At 39.5% G+C, this 22,542-nt stretch overlaps 1 protein-coding gene across 2 annotated transcripts in view; it reads left to right on the forward strand.

The window, feature by feature from the left end:
* The window catches only part of GPM6A (glycoprotein M6A), a 318,969-nt gene extending 316,799 nt beyond the window's left edge, over positions 1 to 2,170 (forward strand). For both annotated transcript variants that reach the window (XM_061583661.1, XM_061583662.1), the window contains one exon: positions 54 to 2,170. In XM_061583661.1, the coding sequence (XP_061439645.1) occupies positions 54 to 206 (153 nt within the window). In that variant the 3' untranslated portion in view covers positions 207 to 2,170. The remainder of the gene's footprint in view (positions 1 to 53) is intronic.
* The last annotated feature ends 20,372 nt before the right edge of the window (positions 2,171 to 22,542 follow it).

Below are 22,542 nucleotides of genomic sequence, written 5' to 3' on the forward strand. Positions count from 1 at the left end.
TGACAAAACTCCATAGCATCTCTCTCTCTCTCTCTCTCCTCCCCCCCCCCCAGGTTCACTATCTTATGGTACTGTCTGCCAACTGGGCCTATGTGAAAGATGCTTGCAGAATGCAGAAGTATGAGGATATTAAGTCAAAGGAAGAGCAAGAGCTCCACGACATTCATTCTACCCGCTCTAAAGAGCGACTCAATGCATATACATAAGAAAAAACCTTGTCTTACTTTCTACCATTGAATGCTTTGTTGTTTAACTAAAGGCCATCCATCTATTCATTTAAAAAAACAAAATGAAAAGTGCTTCTCACAAAAGATAGTTAGGGTGACTTGTACATCACCCCTATACAATTCTTGGTTGTCCAGCACTTGGTTTCCTAATTAGTTAATAGCTTGTGTGATCAGTCTCTACTACAAAGCTACAATAGCCCTTTCCTGACCCCTAAAGTGATTATTTTCTGTTAGATCAAGAATACTAACTACTGTCAAATATGGAGATGTTTGATTTTTTTTTAAAGAAATCACTTTGTATGTGTTATGCATAACACTTTTTTGCATTGTTTCTTATATGTTTTTGAAAAGGAAAAATAGCTTTTTATACTTTTTAGTTTGGATTTTGGTAAGTACTTTAACTACAGGTATACTTCAAAGGGACCACTGTACATCACGTACAATTTCTCGAGGAGGCACACTGCTGACATTCCTTCAGATTTGGAAATCTTGCTAGGTGGACCAGTGAACATCTTGACAGAAGGTCCTGAGAACATTTTAAACAATCAAAGGTGCAATTTCTAAATTTGTAAGAGTAGGTAAAAACAAAAAGAAGTGCTTCTTATCTTTGTTCACATTGTATGATCCTTCATGTAGTTAATGAAGTATAATCTCTTTTAAAGTTCTGTTGGTGGCTATTCATGTTTAGACTGTGAGCATGCAGATCGTGGTGCTTGTAATGCATGGCCATTTATCTTCAAGAGTATAATACCACGGTTACCTTTCAAGAGTTGCAGTGTATTTACCAATGTTACATAGAGCTATGCGTAGGCTTCTGCAGAATGATTGCTGTAATTCCACAATGGTTATGCTGAACTGGAGCTGTTCATTTGCTGATGTGAGCAATTGCTGCTTAGCTACATTTATGAAAGTGATATATCTATAATACAGCAACCTTTATGAGTCAGAAGTCTTTTTACCTGCTTAAAAAAATTAAGTGGATTGCACCTGTCTGAACTATACATATACTGTATGTGATATATTTAAAGGAGGCTTCCATAAATGTAATAGCTTGGCTTGTAGCTTTCCTACACACATTCTGGTTTACCTGTATAATGTTAAAGTGGGGTTAATGGCTGCTACTGGAGCTATTGTTTGGAAGTGTTAGTAATATATTTGAACCTTTATTTTGAGTAAGAAAATATTAAGAGAAAAGTCAGTAATGTTAATCTGAAAGAAGTACCTGTATTAAAAAACAAACAAAAATATAAAAAAGGGGGAAATCAGTATTATTGGACCAAAATTGGTGTTTTAAATTTTTTTGCCTATTTCTAATGCTACAAGGATGCTGTAGTGTCTTTTAAAGTGATGTATCCTGACAAGACATTTTTGTCAGTGTTAAAAAAAAAATCCTAGCTAGTTTTGTGCACTTATTGGATCATTGTGAATTCTCTCTCAGTGTAAGTGCATTTCTAATAAAAGTTATTGAGTAAAACTCTTCTTTGTACTATTACTAGTCATGCATCATCAGTAATTTTTAACAATTCTTGTAGTAAGTAGAGGGTAATACTATAGTTACTTGTGGCATGTTTATGCATCAAGTAGTATTAGTTAATTTTGATTTTTTTTAATTATAATTTTTTAAACTTTTTTTGTTTACACTTTACTGTCTTACGGGGTCAACATTTTCTGATATGTGCAGTACCAGTATTTACAGTTCTGCAGAAAGTATTATGAACCTCTTTTGATTCTCTATTGTAGTGTTTCAGTTTTGTGTCTTAAAACAGTGTGATGATTTTTAAAACAGTGTCTTTTAAACTCATGTAATGATGTTGATGCTTTCGGCTTTTCTCTGGTAGAGTTTGTATTTTCACAAAGAATGCTTTGTAGCAGGCATTACAATTAATCTGTTTTGTACATAAATGTGCCAACAGCTTGATGGTGGCGTTTTTGAAATGTAGAACCAAGTGCTTGCAAAAATGTAATAAATACACTTGTGTACTTTGTGTACTTATTAGTTGTCTGTGCTTCATTTTTCCCCTTATGATATAAACTATTTTGAATTGGAAATTTAAGAGGCAAAATGTTGTTAATGATGGAGGTGCTGTGATAAGTTACTATTTTCTGATTTTTCAGAATGAACATTTTCTAGCCTGATTGTTCTGTCAAGAATATATTAAGTCTTTCATCTTTGTTTTTAAGATTTAATGGAACCTCCACAGAGCTCCAGTGCAAGCCAGGGTTTCACCATTTCTTTTAATGTAAGGACAAATTTGCATGTACATCACCAGGAGAGTATTCATAGGACTTTGGAAGGACTTTAGGACCTAGAGTACCACTGAGTACTACTTCTGAGATGGGGTTGTGTTGTCCCTTCCTACTTCTTCCAGGCACTTGTCATATTGGCCTTCAGTCCTCGCCAAGGAACTGTGTTAAGCCCCTTATAAAGAATTCTGCCTTTGCTTGTGATATATGTTTCTGAATCCCAAATGGGGAGAGCACTGTTGCACTCACATCCTGCTTTCAGGTTTCCCATAGGCATCTGGTTGGTCATTGTGAAAATAGAATGCTAGACTAGATGGGCTTTTGGCCTGATCCAGCAGGGGTCTTCTTATGTTTCAGGTATTTCCTTTTCACTGAATGGTGATTGGGCTTTCAGTGCTTTGTTTCAGCCTGCCAATCTTGCCTTATCAGGACACTCCATTCCATCTGCCCACCGACCCCAAATAGTCAGTAAGTAGTCTATGGCCACTGAGTAGGTTCAGTCTTTGTTGGGCTGTTATGGGCATTTCCCCACTTAAGAATTTTCCCCATAAATATTTTTTGTACTTCTGCAAACCTTGGGTATCCCCCAAGCCTTCTGATCTATTCCTCCTGTACATGGGTTGTATCATATTGGCTACATAAGCTATGGCACTTACAGCCCAAACATCAGTAACATAGGGCATCAAGACATACCTGAACAGAAATGCTTGTGGAAAAAACTTATATTCTGTATACAAAATATACATATATACAAAATATAGCATGCTGCATTTTGGTATATTTCAAAGTAACTGGTTTAAGAGCGTTGTTTTCTAGGAAACATGAGATGTAGTATTTGAAAAGTGAATTTTTAATTTTTTTGGCATCTAGTCTTTGGAGTTAGTTTATTATTTTATGAAACTGTCTTGGATTCTCTAAAAGCAGTCTTATGTTTTAGAAACAACAAAGTAAGAATAAACCTTAGTTCACAGTAACATCAGATAAAAGATAACTGATATTCTTATTTATTATGCCATACATAAACATTATTTTGGAGTGGGTATCTTCTTTGCTGAAAAGATCAGGAAATTGTAATGACAGCATCTCATTAGTTCTTAGTCTTGAGTGCTATCCATATAGTTGAGTGATTATGCTCATATGATAATGCAGCGTATACTGAATGTGTGATTGCAAAGGAATTTTAATGTTACAAAAATCATAATTTCTTTAAAAAGTAGTAATTAGTATGCTTATTTCAACACCTTTTTCACCATATTTTTAGAGTATTCTGTGCATTCTGGTTTTATATTCCTCTCATGTTGATTAGACCATTACCCTTGGCTGCAATTGTATACCCACTTACCTGGGAGAAAGTTCAATGAACTCAGTGGGACGCCTTTGAGTAGAAACGTATAGGATTATGATGTTAAAAGCAGACGAGTTTCTGTGACTTGGCACTCACTAGATTTGATTTCCTTAAGCCACTGTATCCATTTTGTAAACAGTCCTCTAGTGGCAAATCAAAGAAGACTTAAGTCCACAATATTTGCATGCTGTTTGAGCTCTGACGTGTTTCTGGTCCTCTTTTTTTATCCAGTTTGTATGACTTCGTGTGAAATCTGGCATATTTCCTCCTCCTTGCATTTATAGTCCACCTTTCTTGTGTCATGCAAGAAAGGTGAGTTATAAATGCAGGGCCGGCCCCAGGCATGCCAGGGCCCTTCGGCACCAGCCTGCCCCAGACCCCAGCACTCCCCTTCTGCGATTTGCGGCAGGACTGGTACCGCGGATTGCAGGGTGGGAGATCCCAAGCCGCCCCCCATTCCCCCACTCTATTTACTTTTCTCTATGCTGTTTTTTTGGTGGCGCGCCTGCACGCGCGCATTGCTGCCATCAGCCAAGATGGTGGCAGAGGCTTCAGCCCCTTAGGGAAACCTTGGCCACCATCTTGATTGATGGCAAACCTGTGTGTGCAGTGCGCGCAGCTGCAAAAAAAAAGCAGAGAGAAAGGTAGGTGAAGCGGGGGAATGGTGGGCTGCTCTGAAGCTCCTGCCCTGCTATCCGTGGCACCAATCTTGCTGTGGATTGCGGAAAGGGAGCGCAAGTGGCCGCCCTTCAGAACCGGCCCTATATAAATGTTCTTTCCTACTTTGAGGGTCTTTTTGACCAGAAAGTGATATAAAAGCCTTTTAAAATAAAATAGCTACAAAATACAATAATCAAGGTATATTATGAAAGAAATACCATTGTTCTGAGTATTTTAGAAACACTATAGCAAACTGGAGGCTAATCTGCTAAACAGTGGTAATATAAAATACATCAGCTATGCCAACTGCAGGCTGGATTTTTGATGTACAATCTCTAAATGTGTATGTGCCAGGGAAGATCTAGAAATGCTTGGTCACTTTGGGCATGTGTTGATGTACAGAGTAGAAACAATGGGATTTAACTTGGGCAGAGCACATTGATCAGGCAGTTCTAGAAATTCCTGGTAAATTTCAGAAATCCACCACCATGGTAGCCATTTTGCTCCAGTTTAGCATTATCCCTGAATTTAGGCTACTGACCAAGGCTGTCAACCTTTTTGGGCAAAGAGAAACTTTTGTGGGCATGCAGCCCCCCATAACCATACACACACTGTAACTATGGACATGCACATGTCAACCTCACACATACCTGTACCACAACCACATACACATTCATACTCACCCTCCTTCCTCTATCAGCTCTTGAAAAAAATGACACACACCCCTCTTTATAGGGGATGAATGCTAGGTTGGAGAATTTTTCCTAGTACTCGCAAAGAATGTTCTGGCATGGGAAAAGCTTATTTTGACATAATCTAACAAATTATAGACTTGTAAGAAAATAAGCTCATCAGTTTTTTTAAGTTTGAATAATTTAAAAGGAAATATAATACAGAAAATAGAACATGCCTTATATAAAGTGAGAAAGCTTTTCATTAACCAGTTCTTATGAAAGTGATTATAGTTAACTTGTTATTTGCACTTATATAAAGCTCTTCAATAGTGTGGTCGAAATAGGCAGAGGTTTTTGCAGTGTAGGACTATGCTAATACTGTATTTGTTAATGTAATTGTGTCTAATTATAATGTTTTCAAAATGAAAAATACAAAGTCCAGTTCAACTAATTCAGAGGCAGAACGTAAGCCTCCAGCTGGATAAATTGTGCTTACTCAGCTTTTTCTCTTTTTTTCTTTTTAATGAATATGTTTCATTTCACTGATTGCTGCTGTGTTTGGTTGTTGTACAATAAGAATAATGAAGTCTTATTCTTATTGTATTTCTACTTGGACCCTGATACATAGTAGATTTATTCTTGTTGGTGTCTGGTTGTTGTTACAAGATTCACATATTAATTTATATAGTTATAGCATTTATATGCCACCCTATAACAAAGGTCTCAGGGAGACAAGAAGACATAAAACAGTTTAAAGTGTGACAACAAGAAAAGCAATAAACGTATGTACATGCAGCATAAAAACAGTCACAGAGAGTAAAAAGCGTTTAAAGCTAAAACAGATATTTGCCTCCAGGTGAGCCTCTCTGAGTACGGCATCTCACAGCTAGGGTGCCACCACTGAAAAGGCCTTCACTGTATCAATTGTTGGGTGCATTTCAACAAGGACCTTTGAAGATCTCAAGTTCAGGGTAGGTATATATGTAGAGAGACGGTCTTTCAGGTAGCCTAGTCCTAAGAAGTGAAGGTATGCAATTAAAGGTCAAAACCAGCACTTTGAATTTGACCTGGAAATGGAATGGAAGCTAGTGAAGATCGCAAAGCACTGGCATGATGTACTCAAATTAGTGAGTTCCTATTAACAATCTGGAATCAGCCATCCAGGTATGAGCAGATCCACTAGAAACCAGTACTTCAAATCCCCAATTTGGACAGCCTCTCTACAAGGATACCATGGTTAATAAAACTGAAAGCCAATGAGTGGTCCATGAAAACCAACAGGATCACACTGCTTTTTTCTCTCAGCAAAACTCATCCCACAAGGTGACTAGAATAGGTTCTGTGCCAAACCTGGCCTGAAATGTGATTGAAAAGGGAAATTGAGAATATCAGCTTGATCCAAGAATGCTTTCATTTGGCCAATAACCATGCACTTGAACATTTTGCACAGGAAGGAAATGCTATCTATCACCCAATAGTTATTCACCTCTTCTGGATCCAAGGCAAGTTTCTCCAGGAGAGGTTGTACTACAACATTCTTTATGGCAGCTGGGACCATGACCTCTATCAAAGAGGATTTTACTACTTCCTAGATCTAGCAAGAAAAATGTTCTCTGGTAGATGCAGTTTGTCAAAAAAGACAAGGGTTAGGTGTATAGGTGGTTGGGTGGGCTTGGCCAAGTATATTGTCCATGTTGTCGACTTTAATAAATGACAGTCAATCAGCACAAGTGCATCAGATGATGTCCTGTGCATGTATATTACCTGATCTGCAATAAGTGCGATTCCAGATCATGGTGGATGATGGTTGTGGTTATTATTAAATTTATTATCTGCTCTTCACTAGAAGGTTCCAGGGAGGATTCCAACAGTTTAAGTTAAAACAAATTGCAATCACAGGAATAGGATGGGTCCAGACATCTCAGGAGTCAAGGTCAGGGTAAAGAGTTGTGTCTTCAGCATTTGTCAAAAACAGTATAGTGAAGGTGCCAAACCCACTTCTTTAGGGAAGGAATTCCACAGCTTAGAGGCTGCCACACAGATGAGAGCTATTTTATATTCAAAGTATATGACAAAACATGTCACAGTGTGCTATCATGGGTTCCTTCACATTTCCTACTAGGTCAGATCACAGGAGTTGCCATACCTTTTGGAAATGTTCCACTGGATAGCTCTGTAAGTATTGTAGTGGTTTGGGAAAAAATTGCTTATCTTCTACCAGCATCACCACAGATTAGGATTGATAGGGGACTTTTACTTGTGTTATTACAAGTTTTCTCCACTTCCTTTCTAGTCCATCAGATGGAAGCCTATGTTCTTGCATAGACTTTACTGCAGAAAGTCCATGCCAATGCAAGTCCCACTGAATTCAATGAAATTTACTTCCAGATAAACGTGTATAAGATTGCAACCTTGGATAGATCACATTTGTAGCTCAAATATTACTATTTGTAGTGATTGTTATTTTTAATCTTTTTTATATTTTGCATTGTGTTTTTTATACTGTCAGTCACCTCAAGACTTGTGAGGCATATAACAAGGACATTATTGTTATTGTTAATATTATGGCAGTAGTTGAAGGTACATCTCTTTGCCCAGGCTGTTGGAGATGGGTGAGGTCACTGCTGCTGATTTTTATTTATAACTGAAGCCTGCATTTTGTTTTATGCTGTTTTAATCTTATTGTTTGATTTTGGTTTGAACTACATATATTTCTATATGTAGATTCTATACATAGATTAGAAATAATAATAATAATAATAATAATAAACAACTGTATTCATTTATTTAGTGATGCCTGTGAGGTAGTTGCCCCCTTTAGGATGCACACCTTAATGTGGTGAGGGGGTTTGAGAGTGTTGAAGAAGGTGAGAGCAATGCCGTCAGGAGTCTAGACCAAGAGGCTAGACTCCTAGCAGGGGCACCCAAGGTGGAATGGTCAAAGCTGAGACACCAGACTAAGATGCATCCAAACTAAGAGGAAGGCAATGGTAAACCACCTCTGAATATCTCTTACCATAAAAACCCTATGAACAGAGTATCCAAAATGCAACATGAGATAGTGCTGGAAGATGAGACCCCCAGGTCAGAAGGCACTCACCGAGCTACTGGGGAAGAACAAAGGACAAGTACGAGTAGCGCTGTGACTAATGACGGAGCTGGGTCAAAGCCGAAAGGAAGCCCAGAGGCTGATGTGCACAGATGCGAAAGGAGACTCTGGAGGTATACGACGCACACAATAGGAACATGGAATGTGAGAAGCATGAACCAGGGAAAGTTAGAAATTGTCAAGCAAGAAATGGAACGTATCAACATTACAATACTTGGTGTGAGTGAATTAAAATGGATGGGAATGGGACATTTTCAATCAGGCAACTACAAAATATTTTATGCAGGAAATGAGAAATTAAGAAGAAATGGGGTTGCTTTAAAAGTGAGAAGTGATGTACCAAAAGCAGTTAGGAGCTACAACGCAAAGTCTGAGCGAGTGATATAATGAGATTAAATGGGAAACCTATTAACATAACCATCTTCCAAGTCTATGCTCCAACAGCAAATGCAGAAGAAGAGGAATTGGAGAGATTTTATGCAGAAGTACAGGAAGAAATTGATCACACACCAAATCAAGATGTTCTGATAATCATGGGGGATTGGAATGCAAAAGTAGGGAACAGAGAATAACTAGGAATTGTGGGAAAATGGGGCTTAGGAGACTGAAATGAAGCAGGAGAAAGACTTATTGAATTCTGTGAAGCCAATAATTTGTTTCATGCAAACACTTTTTTTGAAAGACTGTACACATGGACATCACCAAATGGTCAATATATGAATCAAATTGATTACATAATTGGTAGCAGAAGGTGGAGAAGTTCCATACTTTCTGCGAAAACAAGACCAGGAGCAGACTGTGGTACAGATCATGAATTGGTCATATTGAAAATCAGAGTAAAGCTAAAGACCAACAAAGCAATCATAATACCAAAATACAATTTAAATAACATCCCAGAAGCATATAAAGATCAAATAAGGAACAGATTCGAGGCTTTAAACTTAGTTGACAGAGAACCAGAAGAACTATGGATTGAAGTCAGAGACATTATCAGGGAAGAATGAAAAAAGGCAATACCTCTAGTTAAAAATAAAGACCTCAATGAATGAATTAAAATGGTTAAAGAGAGAAGGGAAGCAAAAACAAAAGGAGACAGAAACATGGTTAGAACCTTAAATGCAGCAATACAGTGACTAGTATGTAGGGACAAAGAGAACTATTGCAATAGTTATTGTATAGAAACAGAAGAGGACAACAAAGAGGGAAGAACAAGAGCTCTATTCCAAAAGATTAGAGAAATGAAAGGGAAATTTAAACCAAGAGTAGGGATGTTGAATAATCAACAGGGGAACACACTGACTGACCGAGATGAAATAAGTGGAAGATGGAAGCAATAAACTGAAGAACTCTGTAAAAGAGATGCCAGGATGACAGACTCATTCATGGAGGAACCGTATGATGAGGAACCAGAAATTCTAGAATGTGAGGTGAAAGCTGCTCTTAAAATACTTGGAAGAAACAAATCACCAGGAACAGATGGCATACCAACAGAGTTGCTACAAGCTACTGAGACTGAATCTGTCCAAATTTTGACAAAAATCTGTCAAGTAATATGGAAAACTAAACAATGGCCCACAGACTGGAAGCGTTCAACATACATCCCAATTCCAAAGAAAGGGGATCCGAGGGAATGCAGTAATTATCGAACTATTGACTTAATATCCCATGCAAGTAAAGTTATGCTCAAGATTCCACAACAAAGGCTGTTACCATATATGGAGAGCGAAATGCCAGACGTCCAAGCTGGATTTAGAAAGGGAAGAGGCACCAGAGATCATATTGCAAACATATGTTGGATAATGGAAAGGACCAAGGAATTTCAGAAGGAAATCACCCTGTGGTTTATAGATTACAGCAAAGCCTTTGACTGTGTAGATCATGAAAAACTATGGACTGCTTTAAAAAAAATGGAGGTGCCACAGCATCTGATTGTTCTGATGCGCAGCCTATACTCTCGACAAGAGGCTACTATAAGGACAGAATATGGAAAAACCAATTGGTTCCCCATCGGAAAGGGTGTGAGACAGGGGTGTATTTTGTCACCCTATTTATTTAATATCTACGCAAAATATATCATACAGAAAGCGGGATTGGACCAAGATGAAGGAGGTGTGAACACTGGAGGAAGAAATATTAATAATTTAAGAAATACTACTAGCAGAAACCAGAAATGATTTTAAAAGAATGCTGATGAAAGTTAAAGAGGAAAGCACAAAAGCAGGACTACAGCTGAACGTCAAAAAGACTAAAGTAATGACAACAGAAGATTTATGTAACTTTAAAGTTGACAATGAGGACATTGAACTTATCAAGGATTATCAATACCTCGGCACAGTCATTAACCAAAATGGAGACAATAGTCAAGAAATCGGAAGAAGGCTAGGGCTGGGGAGGGCAGCTCTGAGAGAACTAGAAAAGGTCCTCAGATGCAAAGATGTATCACTGAACACTGAAGTCAGGATTATTCAGACCATGGTATTCCCAATCTCTATGTATGGATGTGAAAGTTGGACAGTGAAAAAAGCGGATAAGAGAAAAATCAACTCATTTGAAATGTGGTGTTGGAGGAGAGTTTTGCGCATACCATGGACTGCAAAAAAGACAAATAATTGGGTGTGAGAACAAATTAAACCAGAACTATCATTAGAAGCTAAAATGATGAAACTGAGGTTATCCTAATTTGGACACATCATGGGAAGACATGATTCACTAGAAAAAATGCTGGGAAAAACAGAAGGGAGTAGAAAAAGAGGAAGGCCAAACAAGAGATGGATTGATTCCATAAAGGAATAAAGTTCACAGACCTGAACGTACAAGATCTGAACAGGGTGGTTCACGACAGATGCTATTGGAGGTTGCTGATTCATAGGGTCGCCATAAGTCATAGTCATCTTGGAGGCACATAACAACAACAACATGAGATAGTTGATTATGCCTTCAGTTAATAGGTGGATGTTTCATTGTCTGTCAGCTGGTGCATTGCTCACACTTGTTGCACTCCCATGTCATCTGCAGACTATAGTAAGCAAATTAAGTAAAACATGAATAGTTCAGAATTATAGTAGGAAACATTATTTATTAAATTAATGTATATGTTCCTTAATGCCCAAACATAAAAACCAACTACACAACATTGTTAACATGTACAATAATGAAAAATATGCAATAATTAATATACACAATAAATCATTCATTAAAACATTAAAATATAAAGACCCATAATTAAAATCTGCAATAAAACAATCCCATTAAAACAACAGAGCAATTAAAACAGGAGATCCAGGATGAGAGATAAGGGGAATGCTTGTGTAAGCAGTTGTCCTTCAAAAGCCAGCAGAATGCAATGCAGATGGGTGGGTCTCATTTCAGCAGGAAGTACATTCCATAACGCATGTGCTACAAGTGAAAAAGCCCACTTCTGTGTCACCACAAGCCAATAATCATCAGATCATGGTAACACTAACTGTGTTCCATTTGTTGATCTTAATGCTCTTACTGGGCAATGCAGAGGAAGTCATTTTTTCAGGTAACTTGCTCCAGAGTTGTTTAGGGCTATGTATGTAAGTAAGAAGACCTTAAAACTGGTTTGATGACTAACAGAGATCTTTTACCATGATATGTGCCTAGTAAGGAGCACCACTCATCACATAGGCCATGGCATTCTTCACCAGCTTCAGCCTCCAGACCAGTGGTAAGGGAAGCCCCACATAGAGTAAGAAGATAAGAAGAGCCTGCTGGACCAGGCCAGTGGACCATCTAGTCCAGCATCCCGTTCACGCAGTGGCCAACCAGATGCGCATGGGAAGCCCAAAAGCAGAACCTACGTGCAAGATCACTGTCCCCTCCTGCTGTTTCCAACAACCGGTATTCAGAAGCTTACTGCCTCCAAGCATGGAGGCAAAGTATGGCTATCATGGCTAGTAGCCATTGATAGCCTTATCCTCCATGAATATGTCTAATTCTCTTTTGAAGCCATCTTAGTTGATGGCCATCACTGCCTCCTGTGGAAGCAAATTCCATAGTTTAACTGTGCATTACAGTAGTCTGAATGTGAGTCTACACAGTAGTATTTTACCTTGTCATAGAATTACCTTCTCCAGCCTGCTATCAGCTGAAGAAACATAGGCTGCAATCCTAAACACTTAGAATGTAAGCACCATTGAACAAAGTGGGACTTTCTTCCATGGCAATATGCATGATTGCACTATAAGACCCCAAAATGCTGTAGTTTTGTCCTTCTCATATATTTTCAGCTTCTGTATCCTACTCCTTTATAACCCCATTTCTTCTCAGATTCTACACCAGAAAACAGTATTCAACAAGCAAACAATCTTTGGATTTTTGGAGGGCTGGTTCATACATGCCTGTTCACACATTGCTTCATGTCAGTGGTATCTTCAATATGCAAATGCAATATGCAAATGAGCCATCACATATTGGACACAAGAGAACTTTGGGATAATTTCAGAATGCATCAAACAAAATATTTTTCAATGAAGCCTGACCACATATTCAACTGCAAGTTATCTAGTGTCCACTTAATTTATCAAGCATAAAGAAATAAAATGATGTACATGTATGTTTGAATTTTGCTCAACTTGAGGATACTAATTTAAACTCTAGTCTTGTCCAGTTGCATACCGGATCCTTTACTGATTGGGATAATCAACACTTCTATAAGGGAAGGCAAGGTGTGCAACAACTGCAGAAAATCGAATCACTTTGATCCCTACAGATGATGTTGCACTGCAACTCCCATCAAGCCCCAATCAGCACTACCAATGGGAGGGCACGTAGTTTGCTGCTCCTGCAATAAGTCTTCTATATCTCGGCCAATCTGCCTTTCAGCCTTGGCATGATGAAATTACACTTGCCACTTTGGTTAACAATCCACATTTGGACACTGATAGAGGATAGTTATTAATATTGATCTGATTAAATATTTCTGCAATTCTTTGATAGCATCCCTCAAAAAAATATTAACGGCCCATTTACAAGGCCTGATAGTATAGTAGTTTTGCTTGTTTCTTGCAGGAAATTCTCAGAAGATAGCAGCTGATTGCTTGTCATCTCCATAGAACCTTCTCTGTGGCTTGTAAGTCCAGTCTGGAATCAAGACTCTCGACCTTTCTCTATCAATACACAGATAATTCTCCACCACAATCTTATAATGGGACCCTACACTCTAGTGCAGGGGTGGCCACTCCGTGGCTCTCCAGATGCTGCTGAACTACAGCTCCCATCAGTCTCAGCCAACACAGCTCATGGTCAGGGATGATGGGAGCTGTAGTCCAGCAGCATCTGGAGAGCCACAGAGTGGCCACCCCTGCTCTAGTATATAACCTTGAGGAGCAATGGCTTAGTGTGAATTTATTGATACCGAATGTAGACAAAATGTAAGAGATGGCAGTCATAGTAAACCTGGAAGGAATGAGTTGGATCTCATCAATGGGAATTAGGGTTCAGTCTTCCTCAGTCTCCCTGAGGCGGTTGTCATCATAATACTGTTAGCACATTCAAATAGTGCATGCATTCACTAAGGACTAGCCCAAATCTTGAACTCATTTCCCTAGAAACGTTCCAAGCATGAGTAGAGATGCCCAGAAAAAAATGGAAAAATTTGAAAACAAAACAACCCCCTTTTTGAAGCTTTTTGTGTCCCTCCTCCCTAAATTGGAAAAAATGAGCAAATATGAGGGGGGAAGTTTTCTTCTCTGATTTTTTCCAGTTTTTTTTCCAGGCCTTCACATCTCTAAACCTGAGCAACTTTCAGAAGACTGCAAGGACTTTAAAAAAAAAGGGGGGTGATACTGTACAGAAAAAGATCCTTTAATATTCCACAAACAGAAAAAGTTGAACATACAGTATCAGCAGACTTAGTTCCTTTCTTATCAGTTTAATTCATTCTTCTTATTATGCTGCTTTAATCATTTCTTTTCAAATTATTATAGACTTTTCTGCTTCTACAAGGCAGAAAAGTCAAGCACCATTTATCAAAACAGGGAAGTAATTAATCTCCAATTAATGTTTGCATACACTTTAATTCCCATTCCCATTTCTGGAACTTATTTAGCAAACCCTTTTGCATTCCTATTGAGGCAAAGGCTAGAAGCTTTCCATTCCCCCACCACCACCAAGCTGGGTTTGTACAAGGTGTCTTCTCTTTGTCTCATCATCATCAGCAACATCCATAAGACTGCTAATATCTAAATATCATAAGAATTAGGGATATGCTAGAATTCCACCCAGTTACCGAATTGTTCATTAATTTGCTTATTCTCAGTCACTGTGGATCAGATTTTAATGTAGTGAAATTCCACTACTGTTTTTAAAAACAGACTTAAAAAAAACAATTCTGCCTTTAAAACATTGATTGTAAGAATGGTAATTTATTGATACTTCCTTTTAAAATATTGACATTTCAAAATATTAATGTTTTAAAGGAAATATTAATAAATTAATAAATAATAATTTCCTTCAAAATATTGATATTAATATCAATAAAACGGATCAGTAAAAACAGCAGCTAGCGGATACAGAATGAACTCTAGCCAATGGCAGCCTATTAGGTTGACTGAATGCTTTTAACACAGTGCTGGCCAATGGATTTCATCCCTTATAAGAATACAGTAGAGCTATGGTGAAACTATAGCAGCAATACATTCTGTTGAGAGAAGACCTAGATAAAAGGCACTTCCCTCTGCCATTATAGAAAAAGGGACTTCCATTTTGTTTTGTAGAGCTACAATGTTCTGAAATATTTTATACAGCTGTGACACATGCAACTCATAAAGGTAACTGACCAACCATTCTAAGCACTCTGGTGTTGGCATGACTTCCATCCAGTCACCTCTCCTCTTTTAAGTGAATCTTAATACAGGGCTGGATGTTATGGCTGTAGGGAATTAATTAGGACCCCAAATTAAATGCAAGACTTGAAATCCCAGACTTAAGAAGGCCTTAAAAGCGTATCCTTTGTCCTAGAACTGGTGTGGAGAAGCTGTGGACTTTCAGATTTGCTGAACTGCAACTCCATCATCCCTGGTAATTGGCCATGCTTGCTGGGGTTGATGGGAGTTCACCAACATCTGGAGGGTCAAAGATTCCCCACACCTGTTCCAGAACAGCGTTAGTGAGCCCACAGGCTAGATCAGGACATTTTAAGTGGCCCAGCAGGCCTTGTCTTCCTCTTCATCACAATGCTAGGGAGGAGAGGATCATCTTCCCACCACACCACTGCAATAGGCAGGAAATTGCTATCTCTTAAGGGCAGAGCCAGTGATTGCCTCCCTACTGCAGTGCCAACATGGGAAGAGAGGATTACATCTCTCCACTCTGTGCATCGCTGTGATGGCTAAACCACCCCATTGCAGCACTGGGCTCAGATGAGAGGTTTAAACCTCTCCATATAACCTACTGCTGTGAAGTGGCAATTTGAATCTCCATCACAGCATTGGGTGAGTGGAGAGGACAACTCTCTTCTCAGCCCAGCACTCTGATGGGGATGAATGTGCTGTGTGCCTGCATGAAGGTATGTGAATCTAAGAAATAAAGCTAAATTAATCTGTGGAAGTTCAAGGAAACAATGTTTCTGACCACTGACTTGGTTTCTTCAGACCAGACAAGTACTTGCCCAATCTAATTAACTTCTTGTTATTCCTGAGGAAAACCAGATGACTGACTGTCTGGTTTCAAAACTTCAACACTATAAGTATGCCCAACATGGCAGCATTTTGCCAGCTATTAGTAAATTGAACTCTCCCTCCCGGATTTGTGAAACAAAATATTTCCGTTCCATAAAGGCTTGACAGAGAATGAAATCAATTCCCATTCCACTTCACTGAGACTCTGTAATGAATTGCAGAATCTGGAACAGATTCCAAAGTCCATTCAGCATGTGCAAACAATCACAGTTAATCTATTTGCACCTGTCTAGTTCAGAGCATATGACATGTTCTAAGATGCCACCTAGTGCCAAGCATGATAACATCTGGTGGTATGTTCAGTAGAGTGATCCAGGGGTTGCAACACATGAGTCACTGTCCTAGAACAGCCCCAAGGATGTCATAGGTCACTCTAGTAGGCCACTTCTCATGCTTAAGCCTCTGGTGCAGCCATAAGGTGATGTTTCTACCATCTACTGGTTGTGCAAGATGTGATAGGCACATTTTGGACATGGTCTGATTCCACTGTAATGTGGTGGGTTCTGCTCCATCTCCGAAGATGTATGACTTCCGGGTTTCCTCAGAAACATCTTGAATTCCCTCTTGAATCCTCCTTCCTTTCCTTTTCTGTAGTGCTAATGTTAGAAACTACCTCCCCTTCCTGTCTTTGAAACTACTTAAAATGATTGGTAGATAAAGCCTTTCACATTGGCTGGACACTGCAATTCCTTTGTAGTTTCCAGTTGCTGGATTGATGAACAGATGTATAATGTATATCTTTGCACTGGGGATGTGCTAGAATTCTGCCCAATTCAGATTAGGTACTGAATTTTCCATTAATTCGCTTATTCTCAGTAGTTGAGAATCAGATTTTAATGTAGCCAGTTTCCACGGCTATTTGTGAAAATGGACTTTGTTTAAACAATCAGCCTCTAAAACATTGATTGAATGATCATTTATTGATATCTCCTTTAAAAATATCAATATTTCCCTCAAAAGAAATATTTTAAAGAAAATATCAAAATATTGCTATTTCCTTTAAAAACATTAATGATACATTTTCCAAGTAAAAAAAATGGATTGGGAAAAGCAGCGGCTAGCAGATAAAGAACAAACTTGAATCAATGCCAGCCTGTTAGGTTGATGGGATGCTTTTGAACCGGAACTGGCCAACAGATCCCATCCCTAGTTTGCCCCTGGAATATGATGCCCTTTTTAGTTTCAATGTAATAAACCTTTCTTCATTGAATCTAGAAGAGTTGTTTTTAGAGTGCACACCAAACACACACAGGGATTAATTCAATATCATCAGTCATACTGGTTTTCAAATGGGAGAGCTTTAAGCATATGCTGAACTCACCCATTGAAATCAATGAAACCTAGACATGCTTAACTTCAGTGGATCATGTTTGCCCCTGGATGGGGATTGTGCCCAGTACTTGGATTCACTTTCTAGCCATCATTACAGCAACCGTCTACAACTGTAGAACATGCTTCTTAGAGTCAATGTATTTATAGCAGCAAAAATAACACTTCAGCCCGCAGCCGATAGTTGTTTATAGCTAGAGTGTATAGAATGTGTTTTTCTCATCTTAAGAAAAAAAGCTCTTGTATTCTCTGCAGTGTTGTGTCAGCAACTGAGTCTGATAAGCTGTGAGACCCTCATTCTTCTGTGAGGCTGATGCCTTTCTGTGTTTTAATTATAATTCAGGAGATGTTCTGCCTGCAAATGTATTATGTGTTTGCTGTCTCTTTTGGGGAAGAAAAGCAGCAGAAGAGAATCTGTGTTGCATTCCAAACCATACTGGATTTTTTAATCACTGCAGTAATGCTTCAGTAGAACACAAGCTGGTTTTGGTGCTTAATCAGTAAAGGAGGTGTTCAGTCTGAAACAATCCCAAACCTAATGAAGAATGGATGCACACTTCGTCTTCGTCCTGTTTTCATAGAGCTTGATTTTCTGAATTTTAATGAAGACTGGAAAATGGCTGATCAACAGAATGAAGCGGAGGAGGAAGACTGGGGAAGAGAGAGAGAGAGAAAAGCTGCTTTGCAACTTGCAAAATGGTGACATCTGGTGGCCACAAGCATGGAGCACAAATTGAAGCATGGATTTAGGGAATAGTAACTTGCTGGATTACGTAATTTACTGAGTTGAACTGAATTGCATTGACTGTACCTAGTATGATTCCCACATCAATCTCCACTTCTAATATTTAAACTATGTTGTTTTGCCCAATCTGTTATAAACATGGTATAGATTCTATGAGATGTGCTGGTGTATTATGATGTTTCCATGGTGAATATTTTTCATGCGCAACTTTATGTCTACAGCTTTATATCTGACTTCTGTATCCTATGTTCTCTAAGCAAAGCCCAACCTCATTAGCAAAGTATGCACCACCCTCCTGCTGTCTTTCTTCTGAAGAACAGATTCATTCAAGTAATAGCAGCAGTGGAATGTAGTGGCATCTTTCTTGTTTTATTTTTGTCTGAGCACTTTAAAAAGATGTAAAGTTCAATCCTTGCTTATAATGTTTTTATAACCTGTTTTAGATTGGTCATAGAATCCTCAGAGATGGAGTTGTAAGATGATAGGATACTGTATGTTTATAACATTTTGAATGGCTTAGGCTGCACACAGTGGGGCATTTCCAAGTAAATATGGCTAGGCTCGAACTGTTGATGGCCAGATCAAAATGGAAATGGACTGCCTTCAAGTCGATTCCGACATATGGCGACCCTATGAATAGGGTTTTCATGGTAAGCAGTATTCAGAGGGGGTTTACCATTGCCTCCCTCTGAGGCTGAGAGGCAGTGACTGGCCCAAGGTTACCCAGTGAGCTTCATGGCTGTGTGGAGGTTCAAACCCTGGTCTCCCAGGTCGTAGTCCAACACCTTAACCATTACACCACAAAGGCATCTTTTATATATAACTCAGATTTTCAGATAGTATTTACTAGTGAGTAAAACTGACACTTTGGGTTAAATTCAGGCATTTTTGTTCTTTGAACATTAAGATAAGCCATCAAACTTGGCAAGCGGATTCTTGACTGAATTTTGTGTCAGGATTCAAAACTAGTTGGATTCTTCAACGTTTTTCAATGTATGTGAGTGCGTGCATGCTTGTAGAGTAGCCTTCCGAAGCCTGGTGACCACCAGATATTTTGGACTTCCAGCCAGCCAGCATGGATGGGGCTAATGGGAGTTGTAGTCCAAAACATTTGGAAGATACTATAAGAACAGCTCTGTTGAATCACCTCAAAAGCCCATCTAGTCAACTATCCTCACAGTAGCCAACCAGATGCCTATGGGAAGCAGGACCTGAGTGCACTGCATCCTCCGCACTTGTGATCTCCAACAACTGATATACAGAGGTATACTAAGAGAGCAGAGGGAGAACATAGCCATCATGGCTAGTCACCATTGATAGCCTGATTCTCCATGAATTTGTCTAATCCTTTTTTAAATGTCATCCAAGTTGGTGGCCATCACTACATCTTTTGGGAGCAAATTCCACAACACTATGTGAAGAAGTATTTAACTTTGTCTGGCCTGAACCTTCCAATGTTCAGGTTCAATGGACGTTCCAGGTTCTAGTATTGTGAGAGAGGGCAAAAAACTTCCCTTTAGGCACTTTCTTCAGGATTTCACCAAGGAATGCTTTTGGGGAAGGCTGGTGTAGAGGAATGTACTGTTATTTACAAAATATATCCATTGTGAGCATTCATCCTCAGTCTAATTGTTCCAGGAACCATGTCTCATTGACAAATTCCAGCTTCTGCAAAGGAAGTGACCATGTTCTTTGGCTGGGAAAAGCCCTTCATGTAAAACTTTGAGATGCTAAGGAAGAACACAGTTCTTAAATGTGTGCATTTGTTTAAATTCTTACATTTCTGTCCCCTCTTCCTTCCATCATGGAACCCAAGGTGTCATCCAGTTCTCAGGCAATCACCCTTCCAGGCACTGACCAGACCCAGGCCTGCTTAGCTTCAGCAAAGTGGTAGCCTTATGTCCCTTCACAATGAACTCTGAGTCATGCTCTGGGAAATGATGGGAAATTAATGAGGAAGCAGCTCAGGGGCAAGGTGGCTTATGATGAGGTAGTGGAATGAAAAGCAAGAGCCTGAAGGAAAGGTACTTAAAGGAGACCCTTCTTTCAATGCTAAAAAGTGTGTGAGTGATGGTGGTGGTGAATTGTACTGTATGATAGTGATGCCATAAGCACTACCCAGTCAGATGCCTGCATGAATCACCCAAACAGTAATGCAGGGGCAGTCTGGAGAGAGAATCAAGTCTAATCAGCAGCCTACAATCCTGAAATTGGGGGAAAGCTATTGAAAATGAGGGGAGACATTACTTGGCTGTTGAATTGCATTTCAAAATTCAGAAAAGTGTGAATTTCAAAGAATGGCTATGTTTTGCTTCACATATTTCCAAATATTATTTCCTCCAACATTCTTCTGCAATTCTAGGATGTCTACTCACCATTTCAGAAGTATGTTCAATTGAGTTCATTCAGACTTACTTGGAGGTACGCACGTTCATGATTCAGGTGGTGTTATAGAATTGTTTTTATGCTATTCTTGTTTTATGTTTTATAATTTTATATTTTATTGTTTTAACCTGCCACCCTAGTATCTTGTGGTGAATGACAGGTAGGAAATCTAACAAATAAATAAAGTGTTGACTCATCCATACTGGAGTTAGAGTTTACATCTGCAAAATCTACAGACAGAGAACTTCAAGAATGTGTGCAGAAAAACTAGACTAGTCTGGAATGAGTTATTCATGATCATAATTTTAGCACTGCATTTAAAAGTGCAAGGATAGCAAGGGTCTCATGTAGCTTAGTAACCCCATGTTTAATGTAGCTTACAGGAGTACGAAGTAAATGTTTGCAAACCATGACTGTGGCCATGATGAATAGACAGTGACATTCAAAAGGCAGCAGTAATAGTTCAGTGTAAAAACTGGGCCATCCAAACGGTAAAACCTTTTGCTAATGCAAAGAGGATAGTTGTCTTGATATAATGGAACAATAGCAGAACATGTCCACACAATGGCGCTGTGGCAGTGCTGACTTTAAACTAAGTTTTGCATGTGATTTTTCTTATACTGTCCACTTCTTCCAACATGTCAAAAACAAACTCTGCTGTTCTTATTGCCCTTGAAGTACCCTACTTAGGAACACAGGAAGCTGCCTTATACCATTGGTACATCTTGCTTAGTATTGCTTATTCACTAATAGGCAAAAAACCTTGTGGTTTAATAATGTACCTATAGCCAACATATATTTCTTTAAAGAGCAGGGAAATTGGGCAGCTATAGTGAATGCACCAGGGGAGCAGGACACCTGACCTCCTCTCTGAGATCTTGTACTGCCCTACAAATTGGTCAAAATGCAAACACAATTTGGGTTGGTCTTTCACAGTCAATCCACTTGCTGTGTAGCTTGGAAGAATTTGGTAACGTGCCTCTGAGCATATGGTGAGTGGTGGCAACACCTGCCATCTCCAAAGATGGAGAATTATATTTTTGTATGTTTGTTGGTGTTCTTCTTACTTTGCTTCTTTCCTGTGTTGCTAATGTTTCTACAGAGAATCTAAGGCGCTATTGGATGAAACCGATTATCTAGATCCATTTCAATAGGGTTTCAGGCCCGGTTTCGGCACTGAGACGGCCTTGGTCGCCCTGTTTGATGATCTATGTCGGGAGAGAGACAGAGGGAGTGTAACTCTGTTGATTCTCCTTGATCTCTCAGAGGCTTTTGATACCATCAACCATGGTATCCTTCTGGAGAGGCTTGCGGAGTTGGGAGTTGGAGGCACTGCGTGGCAGTGGTTCCGCTCCTACTTGGCAGGCCGTCTCCAGAAGATAGTGCTTGGGGAACATTGCTCGACACCGTGGGTACTCCAATGTGGGGTCCCGCAGGGTTCGGTTTTGTCTCCCGTGCTTTTTAACATCTATATGAAGCCGTTCGGTGCGGTCATCAGGAGTTTTGGAGTGCGTTGTCACCAGTACGCTGATGACACGCAGCTCTACTTCTCCTTTTCATCTTCCTCAGGTGAGGCGGTCAGTGTTGTGAACCGTTGCCTGGATGCGACAATGGACTGGATGAGAACTAACAAACTGAGACTCAATCCTGATAAGACTGAGATGCTGTTGGTGGATGGTTTTTCCAATCAGATGGTGGATACATATCCTGTCCTGGATGGGGTTACACTCCCCCTAAAGGAACAGGTTCGTAGTCTGGGAGTCGTTCTAGACTCTTCCCTGTCACTTGAGGCTCATGTAGCCTTGGTGGCACGGAATGCGTTCTACCAACTTCGATTGGTAGCCCAGCTATGTCCCTACCTGAGTAAGGAGGATCTTACATCAGTAGTACATGCTCTGGTAACCTCACGTTTGGATTACTGTAATGCGCTCTACGTAGGGCTACCTCTGAAGACGGTTCGGAAGCTACAGCTGGTGCAAAATGCGGCGGCCAGACTGCTAACAAGAACGAAGCGGTCTGACCATATAACACCTGTTTTGGCCCGCTTGCACTGGCTTCCAATACGCTTCCGGGCCAAATTCAAAGTGTTGGTATTAACCTATAAAGCCTTATACGGCGCGG

The sequence above is a fragment of the Rhineura floridana genome, chromosome 9 (genome assembly GCF_030035675.1).
Source record: "Rhineura floridana isolate rRhiFlo1 chromosome 9, rRhiFlo1.hap2, whole genome shotgun sequence".
Classification (NCBI taxonomy): Eukaryota; Metazoa; Chordata; class Lepidosauria; order Squamata; family Rhineuridae; genus Rhineura; species Rhineura floridana.